Genomic DNA, 24,484 nt, shown 5'->3' with positions numbered 1-24,484 from the left:
CCATCATACATCGCACTCTGCTTTTACGATTGAGAAGAGAACGTAAAGAAACCAAACTTTGCTTAAAAAAGCAAAAGGGCATATCTATGGTTAAGAATCCCCGAAATATCAAATCGAACCATCCTGTAGCCATCCTTTTGAAACGTTTTGACCGAGTATTACACGACAATCGAAAAAAAGAATATTACAATTCAAACATGAGATCCCATCCTATTCTCATCTTCTCCGGCCATGGTAGTAGATATTGTATGTTTCTAATGATTCTTCGAGTGACATAACAACTAACACAATGATAACCGATCCAGCCTTTTTTATTGGCTCGTCATTAAAAATCTTGGACACCGCTCCGTGGCAATATATTCAATCATTGGTATGCGCTCCTTTGCTGAAACAATAGCCGAGTCCATGGACACTATGCCTACTCAAGGCCAAAAAAGATGTCAAATGAATGAAACATAAAACAAGCATTTAATTTCTCAGCAATTATTTCACATGAGCTTTCACAATTAAATTTGAAATTGAGTGTGTTTGTTTCTAATGTTTGCATACAACTGCAACTTATGCATAACCTCTATCACATGGAAGTGAATTCTATTCCAAGTACATTGTAAGCAGCTTCTCCATAAAGAATTTCAAGTACTTGAAGTTTCTTTAGATTTAAAGGCAATCAAATGAAACAGGAAATGGTCTGTTATGTATTCTACAAGAGGTCACTCGTAAAGTCAATATTATTGCTGTAAAAAGAAACATATAAACCATCTAAGAATGTTCAACGAGAGTGTCTGTTACCATTATGTGTTGGCTGCATCGACTTGATCAATTTCCAGATCAACAAAGCTCTCCTTGCCAAACAACATGAATCCAACAGTAGCCTGCAAGAGACGATTCTTCCCACATCAAAATCGATGTAAGATTTGAATAGGTGTAATTAATTACATACTGAAATTTCAAGTACCAAATTCCGTCGTTTTTAATTTTGGAATAGCACGTTAACTCCTACGTATGGCTTTCAACTGGCATAATAATATTAAGAGCGTTGGGAACGAGAAACTACTGCCTGAACGTGGTACACAACATTAGATGTGTCCTGTACATCTCATATTTCATCTGATGTGGTGCAGTGGGTGCAAGCAATAATTTTCTCGTAGGAATCATCTCAGAGCCTTGTAATCAGGTACGAGTTGTAAATGTTTGCTTACCCTCCAAGAATTACCTTTCCATTCTTCAGATCCAGCTCCTTAAGGCGGCCTGTGAATTCCGTAAAAGGGCCAGAGAGAACACGAACAGGAACACCAGGTATAAGAGATTTGTGACCCTTCCCACTGTTAGAAGTCTCTTTCTTTAACCGACTTATCATCTTATCCTTAAGCTTTATGCTTTCTCTAATATTAACATGCTCTTCCTGCTCCTCCTCTTTGAAAGCTTGATCGGCTTTTTGTTGTTCCTCTTTTGCTTGTTTGAAGACCGCTTCCATCTCATCAACTTCTACAGGTTTAGGCTTGTTGATCTGCCGCTTTCTGCATCAATAAAAAAGAGTTAAAAAGCATAGAGTAGCTGGAAGTGCTAAAATCATATACAATTCAATGGAATAATGTGATGCCATAGCAGTCCAACATAGGATAGGAAAGAAATTATTATCGGATATATAAGGATCGAAGACTCAAATATTAACAACTAGGCTTAATCATTTTCGGCCGGAGGTTTGGGTTTGGGCTCAATGAGTTATTGGTGTTAACGGGTCAGGTTGTTAGTTTATTACAAATAAAGATGCAAACCTTAGAAAAATCTGAATTTTCACATTTCTATAAATGCCTTTCGCACATATTGAAGAAGCCCTATCTAGGAAAATATTTTGTAAAACAAAATTAACTTTCCCCGACAAATTGGATGACTCCCTAACTTAAATTTGAGGGATATATAAAAATTAGTCAAGTATGTAGAAATAGAAAAAGGGAAAATATAATACCATTCACTAGGGCATCGTTTAAGGACACATTGCACTTACGTATTTCCAACTCTAGATCCAATAAAGCCTCCAATACCATCACATTCTCTAATGAAGTCATGAATCTCCTTGTTCAAAGTACAGTGTAGGAAAACACATCCAGGAAAAAGAGGCTTTGATTTAATACTGATAGAACCATTTTTCAGTTTCCTTTTCTCACGGACAGATGGATAATAAACCTGAAAAAAGCAAAATTTAAATTAAACCGAAGGTGAAATTTTCCTGTGGAGCACATACGTGTGCCACATAGTGGAAAGTATATTTATGATATACTTCGTGGGGGGGCTCCTCAATGAGGAAAGCAGGCGTAAACCATCAGACTACATTTAATTTGCTTTGAGATTCGCATACAATACAATCTAACAGTTCATACCTGTCATCTTCACCGGGAAGCTCCTCAATAAAGTTTTGTCGCATCAAGTCTATTAATATTGCAGGTAAAAGGAGCAAAACCAAGAAACTAGATGAAACATCATTTATGATTCATTGTTTTTATGAATCTAAAACGCCTACATATATCCAGAACAAACCAAGCTCTCCATTTACAATTTAGACACATATTGACAATTCACAAACAACTTGTAATTCCTAAAGAAGAGTAAGCATCAATTTCTGAGTTGATCAACTTGTAATACCATGCAGAATATAATATCATGCTATATACACAATTCGAATTGGCCCTGTAGGTTACAGTTGATGCGATCTACATACATTTTTACCTTTTTTTCCCCCTTTCTAAGGTAATATTAGCAGCTAAATATGTATAAAATTCACACCACATTGCTCGTAACAAACTATTCGGCCCTAATTCTTCTGAATCGAAGTAAAAAATCGGGAAATGGTGAAAGTGAGAACCGGACCTTGAACTCGAGATCGGGGAAACCCCGCGCTAGGGCACGGGCGAGGCGCTCCGCGGTCTCGTGCCCCGTGGCGCGCGACACGCGCACGACCCACCACCGGGGCCCGAGCCGCGCGAGGAGGTCGAGGTTGAGCTCCTCCGTCCACGACGCCCTCGGCTTCTTCTTCGGCTTGTGGAGGAGCCGCTCCTCCACCTCCTCCCTCCAATTCGCGCTCCCCGCTCGGCTCTCGCGCCTCTCATGCCGCAGCTGCCGCCGCTCTCTCGCCGTGAGCTCGCCTCCACCGCCGCAGCCGCCGCCGCCGAGGGAGAAGGTGGTGAGAGGAGGCGATAATGGCGGTGGAGGGGATAAAGAGGAGGAGGGGGAGCGCGTGGGGAGGGAGAGGGGGTGAAGAGAGGGGAGCGGAGGGCTCCTCCACTGGAGAAGAAGGGTCGAGTGCATCATATCGCCTCCCCTAAAAAATACATGGACGGATTGGTTTGTTCCGCGATTAACGGTTTGTTTCTGCGGAACCCAAGAAAAAAAGGAAAATGTGATCCAAGCCGTCCGATTTGTGGCGATATAAGGAAGCAACGGTGGGAGATAGTCCCATTATCCTCCGGTGTACATGTGTGTATATATATATATATATAACTAGGCTGGAATACTATTAATAGTAAAACGCTCTTTTTGCTATCAAGTTTTTAATCCTTGGATGAAAAATTGTAGGGTCAGGATGATATTAGTCAGTTAGAATTGAGTGGTCTCTCTAGAGTTGAGTGGTCCCCACTGGGTTATAGTATTTAATCCAATAGCTAGAAATAATGAAAAAAATTAATCCCAAGGCTAAAAAACTGGTAGCAACAATGAGATTTTGCTACTAATAGTAGCCCAGTCCAACTCTATATATATATATATATATATAGAGAGAGAGAGAGTTAGGCTGATATACTATCGGTAGCACGGAGGCCTCCGTGCTACCAAGTTGTTTTCAATGATGCGGCTTCTAAATTGACGATCGGCTCCGTTAGATTTGATCTACACTATTAAAAGTATTTGGAAACTAAATTTTATAATTTTTCGACATCATTTACCTATCAAATGAGTAGTCTAAAAATGAACGGTTGAAAATGAAAATCTCATAAAAAATAATGATAAAGAATTCAAATTTCAAATCGGAAGTATTGGACTTGCTATTGATGTTAAATAGAATTTTCTATTAAATTTTCATCTAATTTGGATACTTCTACACCGTTGAACTTAAAAACGCATCATATCTACCATTAAAATTGTTAATTTTGGAACCTTTTGATCACTAGCCAAATGATGTCAAAAAATTATGAAATTTAGTTTTCAAATATTTTTAATAGTGTAGATCAAGTCTAATGGAGCCGATCGTCGTTTTGAAAGCCGCATCATTGAAAACAACTTGGTAGCACGGAGGCCTCCGTGCTACCAATAGTATACCAGCCTAGCTCTATATATATATATAGAGAGAGAGAGAGAGTTGATCTCGAGTATTTGGACTTTTTGCCATATTGGCTATTGATTATTTAACCGTTAAATTCATATTTTAATTAATTTTATTCTTTAGACCATACTATTTAACTAACTATTTAGGCATAAAAAAACACAAAGATCTTATAAAACTTAGGCACGAGATGCACGCCTTAAGAAGGTGTGGCGCATATCTAATAAAAATAAAATACACTTAACAATACTATTTTAAATAAATATTTTATATTAAAAAATTTTAAAATAATTATACAAAAATAAAATAATTATAAAAAAAATCGCATGCATAAATGTTCTCAACTTAAAAATAAAAAAAATTATATTTTAACTTTCAGCTTAAAAGTATTTGCTGCTATTTCTTTCTTATTGTCGCTGCTATTACCATTGGGGGTAGAAGAGAGAACGATCAAGAGAAAAGAAAAAGAAGCTTTCAATTAGAAAATTTTTTTAATTTTTTTTTTTACATCTTATAATATATTAAAGAATTTCAAAATCCAAAAATCCACACTTTAGACACATTAAACGTAAATATCATGAGGCGGGTCTGAGGCGTGCGCCTCACTCCCTACGGCACTAAGACTCGCACCTTGCGCCTAGGCGCTGAGGCGCGCCTTTTCAAATAATGCTTTCGGGGGACCATCGCTAAATCCTAGAAAATTACTATCATCCTATTCCTACAATTTTTCATTTAAAAATTTAAAACTCGATAGCAAAAAAGTTCAAATACTATTAATAATATTCCAGCTCAATTTTATATATATATATTCTTTTTTACTTTTGGCTATGGTTTTTACCATATGTAAAATAATATATTTTAAAAAAAATCAGAAATAATAAAATATAAATTATACGTGATAGAATGTTTTGTTTCTGGGCCGTAATTTCCACCAACAATTATAACATTTCAACTAAACATCAATCACTTGGTAGCCTAGTGACAAATACTTATTAATCTATAAGGTCAAAAATTCGAACACCTGTCTATATGTTTATTTATAAGATTACCAAACTTTCGGCACATATATACTCATGCTAATTACATATCTAAGTATTTATTTTCTTACGTTTCATGGAACACTAGGACCATATATAGGGAATCTGTTACCTTTTGTAGTAGTTGGTGAAACTCTAGAAAGATGCTCTTATAGAGGATGACTCTAAATTAAGCACTTCAAAAAGCGACAGAAGTTGCTTGTGACGTTTGTAAATTTGGTATCTAGTTGTTAGAGGAACAACAAAACTCTTTCTCTTGTTTGAGCGAAACAAATAAAAACCACAATCACAATAAAACTAATTCACATCAAATGCACAAAGGAAGAATTAGAGTGGGTTTGTTTCACCAAAAGTGAAGAGTTGAAAAAGTAATTTTTGATCATAAATGCTTATTTTTATTGCTCAGTTCACTATAATTTTACCTTTTGTCAAAATTCAAACTATTTAAAATAACATAATTAGCTTGCGTCCATTCCAGCTCGAAGTTAATTAAAAATATTAAAATATTAACTCATCTCTTATATCTTCATATTTCTTCATATTTTAAGCTGCATTTATATTATTCACTTTCAGCAAAATATAAGTTTTTGAAGATTAAATGTACTACTAATTTCTACACATAGCAAAAACTAAAATTTTCAAAGTTTGTATATTCATCTTGCTCTTTTTCCCTCTCTTCCTTTACTGGATCCGTGGGAATCTCATTAATGCACTAGCTTTGCTTGCTTTCATTGATGATTTATGTAAATCCAGTGTACCTTACTCCAACACCCTCCCATTCCATGTGCCTACAAGGAAGTGAATTAATTTTAGTTGTTACGGATGCAAAATGCCTTCCAATGAATAGAAGAGAGAGGGAACCGAGCAACAGAGCGATAGTAAACAGCTCCATTAAAGTTTTATGTTATAGTTTGATTCTATTTAAATTAGTTTTAATAAATTAACTTTTAATTTTAATATTTTTGTACTCTAAAAAATCCATGGTACACTGATGCATGCTATTACTTTTGGTTCATCACTTTGAGCGCACGGAACACCACACACACTATTTATTATGTTTGCGTCCTCTTTGTTCTCAGGTCCCTCTCCGTAGGAAGAAAAGGAGGAGTCCAACAATTTCTCCTTTTTGGGTTTCCCCCTTCGTCTTCATTGCTCTTTGCTTCGTAGTTCGTACTCTCTTTCTCTTTCCATTTCTCTCTTTCTCTCTATTTCTCATCTCAAGCTAGAAACCTCCATTCCTTCCTATTTCCTACCAATTTCCCTTTTTATTATGCTTCATGTGTTGAGAAACTTCTCAAAGATCCCACCTTTATCTTGTTTCTCAATGGTTTTAAAGAGAAAGGGGTTTCTTTTAGAATTATTTGATGTTTTATGCCATTTTTCTTGCTTTTAAGACGTACCCATTTTGATTCTCCATCAATTTGTGTGTACGTTGCCAAAAATTAATGCTTTTCTCTATTTCTCCATTATGTGGCTTCTCTGAGACGTTGTGCTGTAACATCTGAAGGTTTCCAATTGCTCACAAAAGCCACGGTTTTGCTTTGGGCTGGTGAAGTGTATTTAGTGCTTTACAAAGAAGCCGTTTTTTGGTGGGTCTCTCCTCTCTTTGTAGCCATTGCAAACCACTGCTTCAATTCATTGAGGGTTTTATCGAACCCATCAAAGGTTTGATTTGACAAATTAAAATTTAGAGCTTTTGAAAGAGGCCATATTTTGGTGAGTCTCTCCTCTCTTTGGGGCCATTTCAAACCAGTGCTTCAAAAATAAGTTGTTTTGTGAGGTGGTTACATTAAGTTATATATATGCTACTTTGAATTGCTCTCAAATGGTGAAAAAGGGGGAGGAATCCAATGAAAGCATTGAAGAGGAGCCTCTCGAATGCGAAGAGGCTTCTCAGGCAAGCGACGAAACCCTCCGGTTCTCCGACTGCCACTCGAACTGTGCGGCCGGGTCGGACTACGAGGATTGCTGGAGATCCGACGGCTCTGATTGTTCCATTGAGATTGATCTTGAGAGTGGGTTGAGAAGCCCACACACGGTTGAGAGAAATTGCAGGATTTGCCACCTGAATTTGGAGGGTGGCGCCGCAGAGTCTGGCGTGCCGATTGTGTTGGGTTGTTCTTGTAAGGATGATTTAGCTGCGGCGCACAAGCAGTGCGCCGAGACTTGGTTCAAAATTAGAGGAAACAAGTAAGCAAGTCAAATGATTCATCTATTAACTTTGTCATCTGAAATTGCTTTGCAAATGCTTGTAATTTCCACTGTATTTTGCACGAATTGGGTTGTTATTATGTTAAAAATGATTAGGAGTTTGTGGGTTGTGGTGTTTAATTCATCTGTTTTCCACAAACTGTTGGGTTCTTCAGCTCAGTTTTTTGTCAGAAGATGAAGATGGAAAATGTAAGAAACCAAGCAGGGGTTGTGGGTGTTTTAATCTTATATGATATATCTGTTTGTTACTTATCTTAATGTGCAGGGCATTTGATGTAGCACACTTTGCCTACGGCAATGCAAAATATTGAAGATAACTAGGACTGTTAAATTTGTATCAACTAAGAAATGCAGGTCATTAGGGATACAAGCTTTTCTATTCTTCTATATTTCACGTGAAGTGTGTTGCTTGTTATTTTTAAGAAATTGTGATGCTCAGTTGATTATTTGTTAATTTTTGGCCCCGATTTCTTATAGCAAAATGGATGTGACAAAGGTAGGAAATTGAAGTGGGAGTTGTTGGTGTTTAACCTGTGCAGAATGAGTTTGTCTGTTGTTATCTTCACGGGCAGTAGAATTTGATTTAGCATACTTTATTTATGAGCATAAATTAGGTGCTTATTCTTTCGTAATGCAGAAAACTAAGATAACTAGGATTGTTGAATATCTTAAGTTAGTGCCAAATAAGAAGGTGAATAAAGTAGGGCATTAGGGATCACTCATATATATAATTGGCTTTACAAGTAGATAGACTCCTCATTACTAAATTCTAAGTTTTAATGATCCACAGTTCTTGAAAGGTACGATAAAAGTAGCATTATCCTTCTTGTTGGTTCGTAGCCCATAATCTTAAAGTCGATGTGATTTACTTAAACACAGAGTTATGTTCTCAAGTTGCAATTTGTTTACTTTCTTACCGAATCTTTGCTTGAAAGTTTTCTACAGTAGAGAGAGTTTTTGTTCTTATTTCCTTTGCTTTCTTTGACTAGCTGAATATTCCCCTGTGAAGCAAGGCATCCACATTTCCATTTTTCCACGTTGAATGGTGGAAGTTTTATCGAACCTGTCATATGCTCTGCACTTTTATGGTTTTATTATAACCTTAATGAACTTTTAACTTGGTGGAGAACATTAAGACTCATTATAGTCTCTCTCTAGGACCTGTGAAATTTGCGGCTCGATCGCATGCAACGTGGTCGGTTCTGGTGAGACCGAGTTCATCGAGCAATGGAATGAAGTGAACAGCAGTGCTAATACCGCAGCTCCGCCAGCGACAGCGACTGAAACACGGAGATTTTGGCAGGGCCACCGGTTTCTCAACCTCCTACTCGCGTGCATGGTCTTCGCGTTCGTTATCTCCTGGCTCTTTCACTTCACTGTTCCTGGTTGAATTTTCAGTAACAATTTCCAAGTACCTCTTATCATAGTAAGATGGCTTCTCATACAAGAACTGCGAAGAAGATCAGTCTGATCAGATGGAAGAACCAAAGTCTCTTCTTTTTTTTTTTCTTTTTCTCTTTTAATTTCCGTGAAGATGAAGAGCCATTCATTAGTGCTCTATTCTTACTGAGAGAGGGAAGGATTAGGAGAAAATATTGTGATAGAAACTAGAGATGAACATGACGGTTGGAACGAGTATTTTTCAGTGTATTTACATGATGTATTTACTTCGGAGGAGTTCGAAGGTTGCATTACTCAATCATATCTTATTTCCTTAATCCTTTGCAGGGGCTTAAACTTCCTTGTTTTTCCTTCATTGTGATGTGTAGCTGTGTAGGTAGTTTTACTTTTACATAAAATATCTCATCAATGTATAGCCCTTGTTCGGCTTGACTTCTAAAACAGCTTTTTGTAATAATAAACTTTCATACGGCGAGGCCCGACGGGCCCACAAAAGTGAACCCGACCCATATAGCCCATTTTTATAGGTCTTTTAAATTTTCACACTTGACCCGGCCCGATCTAGCCACAGTCGACGAGCCTTGGGCTTAGAATAAGTTAGAAGTTTCCCAAAATGGGCCCAATTGTGTGATCCAATAAGCACCAAATCCGAGTAAGTTCGGAGTCGACCGTGTCCATTAATTCCGATCCATTTAGCCGGCCCATTTTCTCGTCGCACGCACGCGTAATTCGCACTCCCCTCGCTCCCCCTCTTCCTATAAACCCTAGACGAGGAAGCAACGAAGCACCGCTCGTCCATTATAAAACCCTTCGTTCCATTCTCCTCATCGATCCGTGATCTGTGTACTTCGCCTGCGCCATTAGGTATTTTTCTCCGCTTTTTTTTTTTTTTCAATGCCATTTTTTTTGGGGTCTTTTTCACATCTCGGGAAAATTTGCTAATTAATCAGCTATGGTTATTAATTTGTTATTTGGGAAATTTGTGCGCGAATTTGATTGTTCATCCGATTTTCTAATTTTCCAGGTGAAATTTTACCAATGGCAGCGAAAAATGGTCCAACGAATCTGGAGAAAGAGCAGGTATGAAATTGTTCATCTCCTTATGATTCCTGATCCTATTCATTGAACAAATTCGTTTGGTAAAAAAGATAAATTTAACAAATTAGTGAAGCTAAAATGGGAAAATTGTTGCTTAGTCCGTTAATATCTGAATATATTTCGATGTGGGAAGCTAAAATGGGAAATTTGTTGCAATTTTTTTATTCATTGTGTATAAACTCTAATGCAGTATAAAGTTTGAGGACAACAAAGAATGTTGGCGGTTCTTTTTCGTTCATTAGCTGTTTACTGAATTTTGATATGTTGGCCATGAAATTTAAAGTTGGTTGTTATATTTACTATTTTGCGGTTTGTTCTCTTATTTACTTTTGCCCTAATTGAGCAGATCTTCGGGATGGCGGAAAAAGAGATGGAGTACAGGGTAGAACTTTTTAACAAGTAAGATGATCTCAAATAATATGAGATCCTAGTGGGTTGATAAACTACTTTTCTTTTTTTCTATTTATTTTCTTAGTTTACTTCTAATTATTAGCCATCGTATGATGTTTCAGTCTCACCTCTCCTTCTCAAACTAGCCTCTCTTTGATTATAATCCTTCTTCATGGGTTTTCAATGGCCAGTTCTTGATAATTCTTTTTTATTTTTTGAGAGGTTTTCAAACCACATATTACAGGATTGGAAAATGACTTTCTGAATAAACTATATCACATCGCGAAGAGACTCAAAGCTCTAATTTTGGGAGGTGGATTCCCTATCCTTTCCATGGCTTCTGCAGGAAAACTACATCCTTAATTGGCTAGCTCTAATATTAATACTATGTTTGATTGCATGATTTACTAAAATTGGCAGATATTTTGCTTAACCTATCACTATTTAAGAATTTTATTATTCTTGCTATTATAAGGATAATGCTCTTGGATAGTGTGCACATTCTGTGTGCTGCGTAGTTTCAATTTCTGTAGTTTGTAAATGTTTATTTTATTGTATTATATCCAGGAACTTCCTTTGCATGTTGATCTAATTAAGGGTTTACCTATATTTGACACACTACCTATCCTAAGTCTCTTTGAGCTTAGAAGCAGAAGTTTCTGGCTATCAAACTTTGGCTAATAGATGTCTATAGCTCTTCCTACCAGAACTTAAATGAGCTTCTGGGTCATTAAAGTGGAAGCTTCAATTTGAGGTTTTTTGCTTCTCCTACATAGGGAAACTTTAGAAGAAACTGTGTCATGAAAAAGCTATTAATGCTTCTTCAAATACTTCTACTCAAGCAACAGTTCTATAGACATCTAGTTGGGCCTTGCAGACCGTTAGATTTTCATACTTTGTGCTTTAGAAATAACTTTCTTTCTGATATTATATTGTCAAAGTTTTGCCAAAATATGTGATGATTACACTTTTCTTTTTTTATACAGGCTTACACAAACTTGTTTTGAGAAATGCATCGAGAAAAGGTACATAAAATTCCCCTTCCCCCTAAGTTTAAGGCTCTGTGTTGTGTTATATCTTTGGGATTGTTAGATTCTACAAATACATGACAATATACTTTTCGTGCATCTCTAGCATTAGTTTTTTCCAATGAATTGTAGAATGATTATTTACAATAAGTATGAAGCTTGTCTGAATATCTTCTATAATGTTCTTTAGGTACAAGGAATCTGAGCTCAACATGGGTGAAAATAGTTGCATCGATCGGTGTGTTTCAAAATATTGGCAGGTAAGTTACAGATAGTTTCTTGTGAAAATTCTTAAGCTTAGTGTTGAATACAGTCTGTTTCCTTAATTGAAGCTTATTACATCTATGCTGGCATGCTAGGTAGTATTTGAATGGAGCCAGATCTTAGGTGGTTCTGGACATTAATCCATACATTAAAAGCATGGTTCTTTGTTATGAACTCAACTGTTATACACTGCTACCTTTTTATTCTTAGCGTTATTGATTAAGCAAATGCTAATTCAAATTTTCTTCATGTGCTTAACGTTATAGATTAATGCTAGCATAATGTTTGCGCAGTCAAATGCGGCGGCCTCTCAACCGCATAGTTCTTTAAAACTATTGTAGCTTAGCCATTTAGCCTGAGTTTTGCAACTGATGGTGGAGACTGCATTTCAGATGCATGCTTCTCCATATATTTACCTATTGTTTCAGCTAGTATTCTTTGTCCGTTGTCTTTTGTTTAATTAGCTAGCTCAATGGCATTAAAAAAAAAAAAAAAAAGCAGAAAAATCCTCTTCTAGAGCTGCTTTCCAAGAAGGCCATAACTTGGTGTCACTTCATGTTCTTGGACAATGCAGTTTTACATCCTCATAGATTAGAGGAAACACTTGTTTTGAAGCTCTAGTATTTAGAACCAGATGCATTTATCTAGTTTAAATGATCTAACCTGTTTCTTTGTCAAATCCTCCTTTATTTTAGGTGACTAATTTAGTCGGGCAGCTTCTCGGCTCCAATCGACCACCGATGTGAAATCATTTAGTAACTGTCTTGCTCGACTGTCTTCTTTTTAAGCAGATTGCCGCAATGCATTTTTGACATTTTGGATACAGTTCTTAACTGGAACCTAAACAAGGAGATGATTCCAGATTGTATCGTATTGAGAAATAATTATTTATCTTTTCACGGGTTGTTCAATATTTTTTGTGGACCGGACTTGGCCTGTAATGACTGATGTGGGACTCTGGGTAGAATTCAGGATTTACTTCTTTGATGCAAACAAAGTGACGTTTGTCGAGGGTGTGTTAAAATCATAAAGTGCTTATTGTCTGAATTGTGTGTGCACACTCGAGTGTTTACCCCTAGTCAATTAAATTAAAAATTGTTTAAAAATTAGTACTAATCTTGTCAAATTTGTAGTTCTAAATATTTTTCAGCTTAAAAAATGTATTATGTTAATGACTAATAACTGAGAGTTAATGAAATAGTTAATTTAACAAAATATTCAATTCAAATAAGCCAAATCTATAAAAATCAATGTTAAGGAATATCTGTAAAAATAAGTACAACCTCTTATATTCTTTTTCCGAGTTTAAGCAGCTACAAGAAGTACAAAAAATAAATAAAAGAAAATGCTGATTGTTGGATCTAAAAGCAATGAAAAATATGCCAGTACAGCAAAAGACTTGATGGCTGATATTCGAAATCTCAAGTTTGAATTCTAGGTAATTCATATTTTCAGCTAAGTTTATTTTAAAAAAAAATTAAACCATTTTCTCAATCCCAAAAAAAAAGGAGAAAAGTATGCCCAGTACAGTTAAGTACGCACACTGTTTCTTCTAAACAAACAATGTCCATGGATAGCTAATATCATTGTCTTTTATTGGGAGTGAACATAATAAGGTACATAGCTTCTCATTATAGTCTTGCAATGAGATCGCTTGAAAACAAGAGACTTAATTAACACCAAAAAACACATTTAAAACCTCGAAAGAGAAAGGTCAAAAAAAAAAAAAAAAAAATCATAAAAGCCCCTGTGATTGCAAACCCATGAATACCCAACAAAAGCAAAGGAGGTGTAAGTACAAAATGCAAATCAAATCACCAAATTAGATAAATTAGATAACACTAAATCTATACAATTGAATGCTCATTACTGCTTTTTAGCTTCGAAAGAAGCACCATGTTTCAGTGCCTCTCTTGCATCACCTTCCATTCCGATAGCGAATAGAGTAGCCGCTTGTAAATAAAATGCGGTCGGCCACTCGGGCGATACTACCTGTGCCTGCATGGCATCTCCCAGAGCTTCTTGTAGCATGTTGTTTGTTAGATAAGAGAAGCATCGCCGCGCCAATACAGTAAGCGAGATCATCGTCCCACTGTTGATGAACTGCAAAATATTCAAAAGCAAAAGGTAACTAGCTTTGCTTTGAGCTAGTTCATGGATGAGCGATTTGAGTATTGTAAATCCTCTGAAGTAATAACTGCTACATTAATGAACCTTTCGGTGTGATTTAATATACCTTAGTGTAAAAGTCAATTGCTCTTCCAAAATCCTTAGAACGAAAGGCATCGTCCCCGTGCTTCTTCCAATTCAAGGTTTCATGTAATTGGTTCGTCCACATCTGGAAAGACAACTGCAAGTTGAAAAATACCAGTATGTAACTAAAGATATCCATATACTATTTGGGAAAGGGTGGAACTAAATGATTACTTACCAATCTGAAACAGAGTTTAAATTCACATTTAAAAAGGGGGAAAATAAAATAGCTACAAAGGAAACAATGCAATTTACCACATAAATATGAATACAAGCTGAAAGGAAATCAGCAAACAAAAGAAAGAACAACAACAATCGTGACAGTCGCATTACCAACAATTAGTATCTCCAATCATGCATCAATAGCTTGTTGCAGTTTATTATTTCTTTTAATGCGTAGTCCTCATCACTGAATGAAGTGTAAGTATGCATGTTGGTATGTATACATGTATGTATGTACGTGTGTACATATGTCTAGTATCTTACATCATTAGGAGCCCCGTCATCATCTTTATATCCAACCTTCTCCAATATTTCATGTATGGCATTGAGGTCCACTTTGGCACAAGCTTCGCCAAGAGGAGAGAGCAAAAGTGTTTGCTCTGAGGAATCATGTGGTATACACATCAATACATATGAAGGAATCTGCAGGACAGAAGAAAATATTGAATGATATCTAATAGCGCAGAAAGGCAATAAAAAATATAAATAGACAACAAGAATAGATAATAGGTTTGCAGGATAACTTAGTACAATATAAGTGAGTTCACATAAGTTGAGCATAATTCCATTAAGGTCATTATCGTGCTTTTACCAATATCTCCATCTCACTTTTAAAAAAGTAAATCTAAAACTTATGAAGCTAAAAAGTAAAATCTAAAACCTAATCAAGCTTCATAAGCAATGAAAGAAAGTCAACAAAAGAAGAGGATTAAGTAGCATATAGCATGAAAAGTAGATGGAGATGGAAACCTCAAAAGTAGTTTCCTTGACCAAGAAGAAAGAAAGAAATTGTAAAATGCAGTTGAAAGTACAAGAAGTCTTTCTTTGAGTGTGAGAAAAAGAAGAGAAACTACCTCAGCATCTTTCTGGAGAGATATAAGAGCAGTCACTAATGATTTCACATTCGGCCTATCACGAGCCTCATATTGCAAACAGCGAGAAGCTAACCTCACTATCTCCGTTCCATCAGCATTGGAGAAATGCCCCTCCAAACAAGAATCCATCAACACTAAAAAGTTCTTTCCACGTATTAGGTCAAGCGCCTACAGTGAAGAATTCACATCACTTAAGCTGTTGATGAATAGGCGGAAAAGCAAAAGGAAACAAATTTGTTTAAATAAAATCACTGGCTGAAACCAGAAAAGAATGCCTTTCAAATAATGCTAACATCGAAATAAAACATCCCATGGAAAACTAGTCTACTTATCCAAATTTTCTTGGTAATGATCAGAAAGAGAGCTACTTCACTTTTGTGTGATATGCATGAATCAACAATTTTCTCTTTATGCTACCAATGAATTGTAAGGATGATAGACGGAAACTGAAGCTGAAGTTAAAACTCAGAGCCTTAAACAATCAAAACAGCCAGAATTACTGAAACTGAAACTCCAGAGCCAAAGACTAACTCTTCTCTCAAAAAAGAGCCAAAGACTAACTCCATGTAGTCCATGATGTACTCAAGAAGAACAATCACACCTACAGCTGAATTACTATGCAAACCTCATTGTGATAGGATCTCTATAGAAGGATAATCGCAGAGAAAGCATTTTAACATATCCTATGTTCTAGAAACAATTGGAGCAAAGTTTTATTGCTCTCACTGCTATACTGTAGCTCAAGTTCCACAAACACAATAGAAACTTCTCCCAGTTAGCACCTCCACTATAAATAGCACAATAGTTGATTTGCAGAGAAGGTTGCTTAGGAGGGAAAAAAACTTACATGGCTTGGAGGAATATGCTTTCCACTTAAAAGATCAAGCAAAATTGTGCCGAAGCTGTACACTACACTCTCTGGAATCACTCTCCCTGTCAAATGGTTCTAAGGGAAGTTAATTGATTGCTTCCATCAACAAGGATAAAAACTTTAAATTGCATGCTCATTGTATAGCCAATTGGTTTTGAGCAGTAACTAAAAAGGAAAAGCAAACTAGTAGAATAGGAATCTACAATCTCATTTTCCAAGCAGAAAAGAAAGGAAAACTTGAAGCATTCCTAGTTCTAACAGGCAAAATTCAGAAAGGCCATGTAAGAAGTCCTTTGTGCCGCATGGGATCTAATGGCTCAGTTGAGATTAATTTTCAAGAGTGAAAAAATAGCTTTTCTCTAAAACCTTAATCTGTTAAAGAGTGGCCTCATTTGAATAGATCTATATTGAACTCTCCCCTTAGGACTAGAGACTTCAAATAGGCCCAAGATCTGGATTTTGAATTAAATTTCCGGAGTTTTTTTAAGAAACTATTTGTAACTATAACATGTTTATAGCTATATACATCAACTGCATGTCCTCCGCGTCTTAACAAAATGCAAGTGTTTCAGGCTCAATAAGCCCACAAATTTATGTTTCACAATTATACCTGTCCTAAGGTACTCTGGAGGTGTGAAGGCCAAGTTAGTACTATAGCTCTTCCCATCCCTGCTGTTCTTCATGAGGCCAAAACAGGACAACCTTGGATTGCCGTCCTGTCAAATTCAATCCCCATATAACAACATTACTACCCACATGAAATCCATCATCCACAAGAAAAGCAAATAGTTAGAACTTAAAAGGAGATAAAGATTCTCCAAGCAGCAAGCAAATAGTTAGAACTTAAAAGGAGATGAGATTCCCTAAGCAGCAGCAGGAGCAGAGAACTCACTTGATCAAACAGGACTCTGTAGGCATGGAGATCATGGTATAGAGCTCTCCCTTTACTGCTGCAATAGTCCAATGCCTGTGCCATGTACAGTGCGACCCTTGTCCTCATTGCCCAATTAAGAGGTTGTGTTTCCCCTGCAATAGAGAATCCAAATCAGTTTGTAATCAATTTACTGGGAATAATTCCAGGATGCGATTCAAAATTTACCATCTGTAAAATAGTAGAAAATGGAGGAACTGAAAATGTCATTTGAGGTATCACGTAAGCAATAGAGTTCTATGTTAATAAAATCTGAAAAATGATGTCAAAAAAGCATTATGATAGTGCTATCTAAAAGTCGTTCTATTGCATCTACGATAAATTTGCCAATGTAAGCCAAAGAAATACACCAACAAAACTAATATATGCATTCACATTGATCCTTTTTCTATCCAAGGGATTTTATGAGATTAATTGTGATTCCTTTTAAATTTAACAACTCGCACTGCTTTTTAGCAAATGAAACTGTAGAATTTGTCAAAAACTACCAACGAACAGCTCATAGAGCTCTTCAATTTCAACAAAATCCCCAAGTTAACCAACTGGAGCTACTCAAATCAATGCAACCATTTAGGGGATGTCAATGAGAAGATTCAAAGCTGGGGACTTGCTTCAGAATGGCCTATAATTGAAGGAGCCTGTCCAAATACATGTTCACCTAAAATGACAAGAAAATAAAACAAAATTGAAAGAATGCATACAGTGGAAGAGGTGTTTGGCCAAGGTTTCATGAGGCATGAACTCTGCGACGAGGAGCCGCTCCTTCCCCTCACAGCAGCAACCTAAAAGGTTTACGAGCCGCCCGCTCCGCAGCTGCCCCACAGCCCTTGCTTCCTCCTACAATCCACCACAAACATTCCCATACCAAATCTCAATCTCAAACTAACATAGACAATGAGATGCAAGGCACTAGGGCACAGTATCGGATCCTTACGAGGAACTGGCGCGTGTCGGGCCACGCCGCCTTGCCGAAGCGCTTGATCGCGACGGCGCGGCCGCGGAGCTCGCCGCTGTAGACGACATTGGGCGCCTTCTCCCCGTGCTCCGACACGATCCGATCGGGTGCGAACCCCTCGGTCGCCGCCCTAAGCTCGTCGATGCCGTACTCCACGAACCCCGGGATCGCATCCCCACCGCTCCCACCCCCATTCTCTGCATCAAACCCCTCCAAATCCTCATCAACAACACCAACACCATCAACATCGACATTGGATATCAACAACAAGAAGAAGATGAGTAGGAATCACTCACCGAGGTGGTGCAATTGAAGGGCCGAGGATTTGAAGTGAAGAGGCCACCAACAGATCGAGAATTTGGAGCAGCGAGCTCCCATGATCGATCGATCGAAGGAGAAGGAGCTTGTAGCAGTAATAACTCACCGATCCGAAGCAAAACGAAGAAGAAACCCTTAGATCTCTCACATTACAGCACGATTTACCGTAGAGATTTGGGATCGCCTCTTTATCCCCGTGGAAAGGGAGAATGAGCGAGAATTTGTTGGTAGATCCAATGCTTTTCCCCTCTCTCTCTCTCTCTCTCTCTCTGTCTCTGTTTCTATTTTCTATGCTCGAGCTAGTGTACCTTTTGATAGTCCGTATATATAGATCGTAAAATGTACGGATAGTCCTCGAACGTTTCAAATTTGCAATTCTGGGTCTGTAGCTTCTCTCTAAACACTCTTACAATTATTGTAATTGCATCTTACCTTAAAAATATATACTTTTATACTTATAATTATATATATTAAAAAAAAAAAAACTTCAAAAACCCCTCCTGTAGTTTCACATTTTTTTATTTTAGTACCCTTTGATTTAAAGTGTATCAACTTAGTACCCTATGATTTCTCACTTTATCACTTTAGTACCCTGTGGTTTAAAGTGTATCAAATTAGTGCCCTGTCGTTTTGCACTTTATCACTTTAGTACCTTGTGGTTTCACACTTTATCACTTTAGCTCCCTATGGTTTAAAAAATCACAGGGTACTAACTTAATACAAAATTAAAACCACAGAGTACTAAAGTGATAAAGCATAAAACCACATGGTGCTAACTTGATACACTTTAAACCACAGGGTATTAAAGTGATAAAGTGAGAAACTATAGGGTACTGACTTGATATATTTTAAACCACTGGATATTAAAGTGAAAAAAATTAAAACCGCAATGAGGGTTTTTGAAGTTTTTCTTTAAAAAAATATGTCCTTCTAATTTGTGTTAGCACGGCACTCTACAGAGGAAAGACAATTTTCAAAATTATAGCATTCGAATAAAAAAACACAAAGTAAAAAAAGCAAAAGAAAAAAGAAAGACTGAAGTGATTTAACTAAAATTTTAGATACACACTGCAATACATAAGACTGATAGGGACTTTCCATACATTTTTGAAGATTTAAGTATAATAAATACTTTATCCGGGCATCACGCTGCACTACTCTCCTGAATTCGCTCCGCTTCGGCTTTTACGTCCGGGGCGACTCCCGTGCGGGGGACCACCGGGGAGCGTGTAACGGTATGGCGCATGCGGACGCGCGTGGTCCAAAGTCCTAAAAGTATTATTTAATCAGCGCCGTCCACGTTCCCGCAGGTTAATCAGACGGTGGAAAGGTTCTCTCATTATTACTGCAGCGAAAAGCTAAAAAATTTGATGAATATTTGACAGTATGGAGCCTTTTGCCAGAGACCCGGGCGTTTGGATCGACGAATCTGTAGATACAAAATAACTAAATATAGTGATATTTAAATTTTTCTAAAGTCTAATTATTTTTGTGTTATTTGTTTTGACGTAACTCGAAAGTCTGAAAGTTAAATTCATTTTTTTTTTCTGTTTGTTTTGATGTAACTTGGTACTGATAAAATTAGTTTTTTGATATGTAAGTAAGTAGATCTCGTTATTTTTTAAATATAGTCATAAGCTTACTGCTATAAAATTTAACCTATTAAATAATTAAATTTTTTATTACTATTTAAAGATAATTCTAATTTATTATAAATAAGGCAATTCTAATCCATTATAAAGAAAGTAGAATTTAGGTTTTACTATTTTCATTAATTTTTTAGAGAAGATTGAGTGTGGCAGAAGTCAAGTTCGGCACTTTAGAGAGGGAAGTCGAGAATAGGTGAAGTAGAGATCTAACGTAATTTGAGTTACACTATTTTTTAACTTACACCAAAACAAATACCGAAAGTAATAGAACTTGAGTTCCACCCCTCCACTTACACTAGCATAAACGGCCCCTTAGCGACTTTTCAGTCCAGCCAAGTTTCTGATTTCACTTTACTAGCCGAGCGGGTTGTCAAAAAGGTCCAAAATTAGTTGTCATTGTTGAAAATAAAAGATTATATAATTGCTAGACTTAATGGCTCCAAGATCACTTGTGAAAATCCAAGGTTCATGAGTAACCTTTGAGATCATCTTGTATTCATGAGATATTCATTAGAATTTTTTATTATGTGATAATGGGTGAGTTAATGTATGTTTAGTGATAAGTTAGTATATATAGGCTAAGTTTAATATATCTTAGGTCTATAAATTGTGAGGATGATAATGGCCAAAGACGAGGAATTATGTATTGTAATGCTATTTTTCTAAGTAATTTAGTTTTTTGAGAATTCCCGCCTCTCTCTTTTCTCTACTATTTGCATACTTAGTCATATAATGTGAAGGTCCATGCTAACAATAGAGAGTTAGACTTGTCCATTTTTGAACAGAAAGGTGGATGTCGCATGAACTTTGCAAATAAAAATGCTAAGACCGTAACACTTTGCTCCACTAGCTAAAAACAGAGTATTATAATTTTAAAACTCAAAGCTCTAATTTGAAACTTATTTTTACGCTTCGAAGGTTGCGAGGAGGAATTTACAATTTGATGTAAGTAGTGACCGGTACTTTCTTGTTAATACCAATACTTACAAAGTATTTATTAAAACAGCACTATACCCCATATGTTAAGAATAAACAAGTTCTAATTGGAGTACTAAGCTAGCAATATCCGAACTCTTACTTGTATTGACTCGTCGAGGCCAACAAATATAGAATTTTTTCATGGAATTTTTATGGTTTTTTAAGCAATCTGTAATATTTGTTTTCAATTTGAAGTGTGCATTAAAATTTGTTATTAAATAATAGATAATTCACTAGAATGTCTTACCATCTAAGTTGAAGCCACATTAATTCATTACATAATTTGTTGTGAGAATGTCAACAAAGATTTGTACCTTGTCAATTCCCATTTTTGCCCACAAAGGTAATTACAACTTTACAAGTGAACTAGTTCATAGAGAGTGCTAGATGTCACGGCACAAAGATTTTCTCTGCGATTTCGCTTTGCAATCACCCAAACTCCAAAGCGGACATCTGACGAAGGTTTTGGCTTGGAGCCTTCTGGAAGCTTCTACACGGATCTCGAGACTGATGGTGCGGATACCGGAGGTTCAAGAGTCCCTTAGAGTTTCTAGGATAATAAATATATGACTCTTCGAGTTTCTATGCTATTTATTAGGACTCTTGGGAAACCGCGTGGCCTCCCCTTTTGGCTAGTAGTATTGTGCCACTTGGCACCTTTTCATTGACTTTATGGGCGGCGAGTGGCCTATAAATAGTGTGGCCTCCACCCCCTCTCATTTCAGAATCCTCATTTGTATTCTCAAACTATTAAAGTAATAGAAGAGCTTTCTTCTATCTCTTTCTTGTACTTAGTCTAGGGCGAGCGAGGTCCTAACTTAGCAAGTGGAGAGGCAGGCTTGCTCACTTCGCGGAGGAAGGCGAGCGCCGCACGGGCTTTTGCGAGCAAATTCGTTTAGTCCGTGACATAGAGCTAACTAGTAAAGCAATTTTCTCTAACAAAGATGAGTGTGTTTTAGTGATTGAGTTAATAAAGAGGTGCTAGAGCTTTTGAAAGTGCACCTCACTATTGGTAACAGGTTGGATTAAAGCAAACTCCAACAAAAGAAATACACAACTAGAGAGAGAGAGAGAGAGAGAGAGAGAGAGAGAATGATGGCATCTCTGACCTTTTTTGCTAAAGTTGATCAAAAGTGAAAAAGCCATTTTTATCATCTTCCTTTTTCTTTCTCCTTTTATTAGCTGTGTAGTGTGCATAGTTTTGAGTGCTATACCATCTAATGAGAATCACAACCATTATTGTATCATGCACTGATGCACTGTACCTGTAATGCATACAACAATGCAAGCACATTATATTTTGCCACCACAATCTCAGGAAAAGCAGCTCACTCATCAGAAGGAGTCCAATGATCTTGTTGATCAAAGCCACTTTCCATACATAAAGGGTAAAAATATGCTACTGCTCATTGAACTTAACTATGAAGTTTTATTTACATCACAAAATTGTAATTTGCTGTGAATAATTAAGTCCCTCGAGTTTAAATTTGTTTCCATTAATTACGATGTCTATCAGATACTATTCAATGAGTTGAACAGGAATGCTATTAGTAGTAAAGAAAATCACTAATTTGTTTTCGATGATATAGCCTCAAAATTAGTAATCGGTACCGTTGAATATGATCTATGATACTTAAAGTATTTAGAAATCAAATTTCAAATATTTTCAACATTATTGAGCTAATGATCAAAGGGTTTCGAAATTTATAGTTTTAATAATCAATATAAAGTGTTTTTTTGTTTAAAGGTGTGAAGATATTGAAATTAATTTAATTTTGGTTAGAAACTTCTTTAATTACTAATTAAAATAATATCAATACTCTTGATATTGATTATAAGATTTCTATCATCATTTTTTGAAGGATATTTATTTCAGCCGTTCATTTTTGTATCTACTTCATGAACAAGAGAACAATATCAAAAAAGTATGAAATTTGATTTCTAAATACTTCAAGTAATGTAAATCGTGTTTAACGGTACCAATTGTCGATTTAAAGACTCTATCATCGAAACCAAATAATTGCCAACAAAACTCATTTGCTACCGATAACTTTACAGTCAATTTCAACTTCTCCAATTGAAGAATAGCTTAGAAGTAGACATGGTTGACCGCCATGTACATTAATTTAACTACTGAATCATTTTCTTAAGATAATATAGAAGTTAAATCTAAATAATTAATCTTAAACAATATGATAGTTAAATCAACTTAATTGCACATCCTTACTAGATGTTTTTAAAATGAATATACTCTATTGAAAAGAAAAAATGAAACTATAGTTTAATGTTATGTTTCAATTAAAATGAAAACTAAAATTTAGTGACTAATTACTTACAACTAAAATCCACCTACGAGTTCATTACTGATGGCGGTGAGACAGACACAATTTATGTCCAGCTATGGGGGCTAAGAATTCCGGCGAAATACAAAGTATTTATATGGATCCTTCTACGCAAGAGATTACTTACAGCGGATAGATTGATTCGTCGAGGATGTGCGGTGGATCAGTATTGCATTTTTTGTGCGCTATATCCAGAAACTTGTGATCACCTCTTCCGGGAATGTGTCTCCGTCAGATATCTTCTAGCCAGTGCTGGAAATGTAGATAGAAGCGAACTGGAATTAGGGGATGTCCGCTGGCTATGGATGGAGACAGCGAGCATTCACAACGCAAGGTTCAGGACACAAAGTCTCACCCTTTTGGTGGCAATTTGGTGGGTGATATGGACGGAGCGTAATAATACTATCTTCCGAGACGCGAGTCCCAATGCTTCCCGGGCTCTTGAACGTGTCAAGTGCTTGACCAAAGTTTGGAACGAGGTCCTTTGATCAAATTCTGTCTTCAGCATTCGTCTTTGATTTCTTTACTTCTTTTAGTTAGTTACTTCCTTGGTTTGTTCTGTACACTGTACTTTTTTTAGTGACTTTTTGGTTGCCTTCGGTTTTTAAGGAGGTCTCAGCTGTCTTTATCTTGTATGCCTAGTTCATTTTCCTTAATGAATGAAGCAGGTAGCTTGCTATCTATTTCTCAAAAAAATTACTTACAACTAAAATTTAATTGAGGCTCGACTCGACTAAACTAGTGTAACTTGATTAATTGAGACATAAAAATCACGCTAAACCCGAATAACATGTTGGTTTAACCCAACCCACGAGCTTCATTTAGGCTCGATCTAATTAATCAGTAGGACTTGGCGCGTGCTAGGCCAATTTGACTACAACAAGAGCAAACCCAACTCGAATCAAACCGACTTAATTTGATTGTTCTGAACTTATTAAATACAACCAGGTCTAATCGACGGAACCGAACTCGAGTCTAGCAAATTTTAATAATACGTGGCCTGAAGAATATGTTCCTGAACAACACTGCCAAGACACAAACAAATTGATCACTCTACTTACGAGGTTAAGATCAAATGATCATATATTTAGAGACCAATCCCGTCTTTTTTTCAAAAAATAAAGTTGAATATCTAACTCTTTAATGGATAAGGAGCTATCAACAAATTTAAACGCTATCTTTTTGGAATTAATTGTTTTTTTTTTGAGAGAAAGGCAACATGTTACCTGCTTCATTCATTGAAAAGATGAACTATACAGGGGTGAGGCAACTTAGGCCTCGAAGAGCATGCCATTAAAAAAAAAAAAAGAAAAAAGAAAAAAACTAACTACTGTTTCTGAGATGAGATA

General features: G+C 36.5%; 4 protein-coding genes across 6 annotated transcripts; 2 read left to right on the top strand and 2 right to left on the bottom strand.

Annotated features, from left to right (window-relative positions):
• Positions 44 to 3,363, bottom strand: LOC109718208 (transcription termination/antitermination protein NusG). Of its 2 annotated transcripts, none has more exons than XM_020244297.1 (5): positions 2,866 to 3,363; positions 2,006 to 2,184; positions 1,214 to 1,517; positions 790 to 872; positions 44 to 418 (listed from the first exon to the last, which is right to left on the bottom strand). In XM_020244297.1, the coding sequence occupies exons 1-4, from the start codon at positions 3,304 to 3,306 to the stop codon at positions 792 to 794; spliced, it is 1,005 nt and encodes a 334-aa protein (XP_020099886.1). In that variant the 5' UTR covers positions 3,307 to 3,363; the 3' UTR covers positions 44 to 418; positions 790 to 791. The 2 variants fall into 2 exon arrangements, with proteins under 2 accessions (XP_020099886.1, XP_020099885.1); XM_020244296.1 differs by having other exon boundaries at positions 1,200 to 1,517; positions 2,866 to 3,362.
• On the top strand, positions 6,111 to 9,278 carry LOC109718561. Its single transcript, XM_020244850.1, has 3 exons — positions 6,111 to 6,515; positions 6,857 to 7,539; positions 8,719 to 9,278. The coding sequence occupies exons 2-3, from the start codon at positions 7,175 to 7,177 to the stop codon at positions 8,948 to 8,950; spliced, it is 597 nt and encodes a 198-aa protein (XP_020100439.1). The 5' UTR covers positions 6,111 to 6,515; positions 6,857 to 7,174; the 3' UTR covers positions 8,951 to 9,278.
• On the top strand, positions 9,669 to 12,799 carry LOC109718562 (mitochondrial import inner membrane translocase subunit TIM10-like). The gene is made up of 6 exons (XM_020244851.1): positions 9,669 to 9,825; positions 9,986 to 10,041; positions 10,406 to 10,458; positions 11,436 to 11,474; positions 11,668 to 11,737; positions 12,437 to 12,799. The coding sequence occupies exons 2-6, from the start codon at positions 10,000 to 10,002 to the stop codon at positions 12,485 to 12,487; spliced, it is 255 nt and encodes an 84-aa protein (XP_020100440.1). The 5' UTR covers positions 9,669 to 9,825; positions 9,986 to 9,999; the 3' UTR covers positions 12,488 to 12,799.
• Positions 13,308 to 18,452, bottom strand: LOC109718961 (probable serine/threonine-protein kinase At5g41260). 2 transcript variants are annotated; one of them, XM_020245469.1, is made up of 10 exons: positions 18,145 to 18,452; positions 17,828 to 18,045; positions 17,595 to 17,730; positions 16,855 to 16,988; positions 16,573 to 16,678; positions 15,939 to 16,024; positions 15,071 to 15,259; positions 14,481 to 14,639; positions 13,978 to 14,091; positions 13,308 to 13,844 (listed from the first exon to the last, which is right to left on the bottom strand). In XM_020245469.1, the coding sequence occupies exons 1-10, from the start codon at positions 18,224 to 18,226 to the stop codon at positions 13,608 to 13,610; spliced, it is 1,461 nt and encodes a 486-aa protein (XP_020101058.1). In that variant the 5' UTR covers positions 18,227 to 18,452; the 3' UTR covers positions 13,308 to 13,607. The 2 variants fall into 2 exon arrangements, with proteins under 2 accessions (XP_020101058.1, XP_020101059.1); XM_020245470.1 differs by having other exon boundaries at positions 13,978 to 14,079.

Source organism: Ananas comosus, linkage group 12 (genome assembly GCF_001540865.1).
Source record: "Ananas comosus cultivar F153 linkage group 12, ASM154086v1, whole genome shotgun sequence".
NCBI classification, from domain to species: Eukaryota; Viridiplantae; Streptophyta; class Magnoliopsida; order Poales; family Bromeliaceae; genus Ananas; species Ananas comosus.
This window is presented reverse-complemented; position numbering and strand designations above follow the sequence as displayed.

Bases quoted from the DNA above. Each gene is read 5' to 3' on its own strand.
- LOC109718208 (XM_020244296.1), bottom strand. From the start codon at position 3,306: ATGATGCACTCGACCCTTCTTCTCCAGTGGAGGAGCCCTCCGCTCCCC. The intron at 873-1,199 runs GTAAGCAAACAT...CGTCTCTTGCAG, and splicing joins GGAAAGGTAATTCTTGGAGG to GCTACTGTTGGATTCATGTT. The intron at 419-789 runs GTAACAGACACT...GGCCTTGAGTAG, and splicing joins GATGCAGCCAACACATAATG to GCATAGTGTCCATGGACTCG.
- LOC109718561 (XM_020244850.1), top strand. From the start codon at position 7,175: ATGGTGAAAAAGGGGGAGGAATCCAATGAAAGCATTGAAGAGGAGCCT. The intron at 7,540-8,718 runs GTAAGCAAGTCA...GTCTCTCTCTAG, and splicing joins TTCAAAATTAGAGGAAACAA to GACCTGTGAAATTTGCGGCT.
- LOC109718562 (XM_020244851.1), top strand. From the start codon at position 10,000: ATGGCAGCGAAAAATGGTCCAACGAATCTGGAGAAAGAGCAG. The intron at 10,042-10,405 runs GTATGAAATTGT...CTAATTGAGCAG, and splicing joins CGAATCTGGAGAAAGAGCAG to ATCTTCGGGATGGCGGAAAA. The intron at 11,738-12,436 runs GTAAGTTACAGA...CCTTTATTTTAG, and splicing joins GTGTTTCAAAATATTGGCAG to GTGACTAATTTAGTCGGGCA.
- LOC109718961 (XM_020245469.1), bottom strand. From the start codon at position 18,226: ATGGGAGCTCGCTGCTCCAAATTCTCGATCTGTTGGTGGCCTCTTCAC. The intron at 18,046-18,144 runs GTGAGTGATTCC...GGTTTGATGCAG, and splicing joins CCTTCAATTGCACCACCTCG to AGAATGGGGGTGGGAGCGGT. The intron at 16,989-17,594 runs GTATGCATTCTT...TCTCTATTGCAG, and splicing joins GGCCAAACACCTCTTCCACT to GGGAAACACAACCTCTTAAT.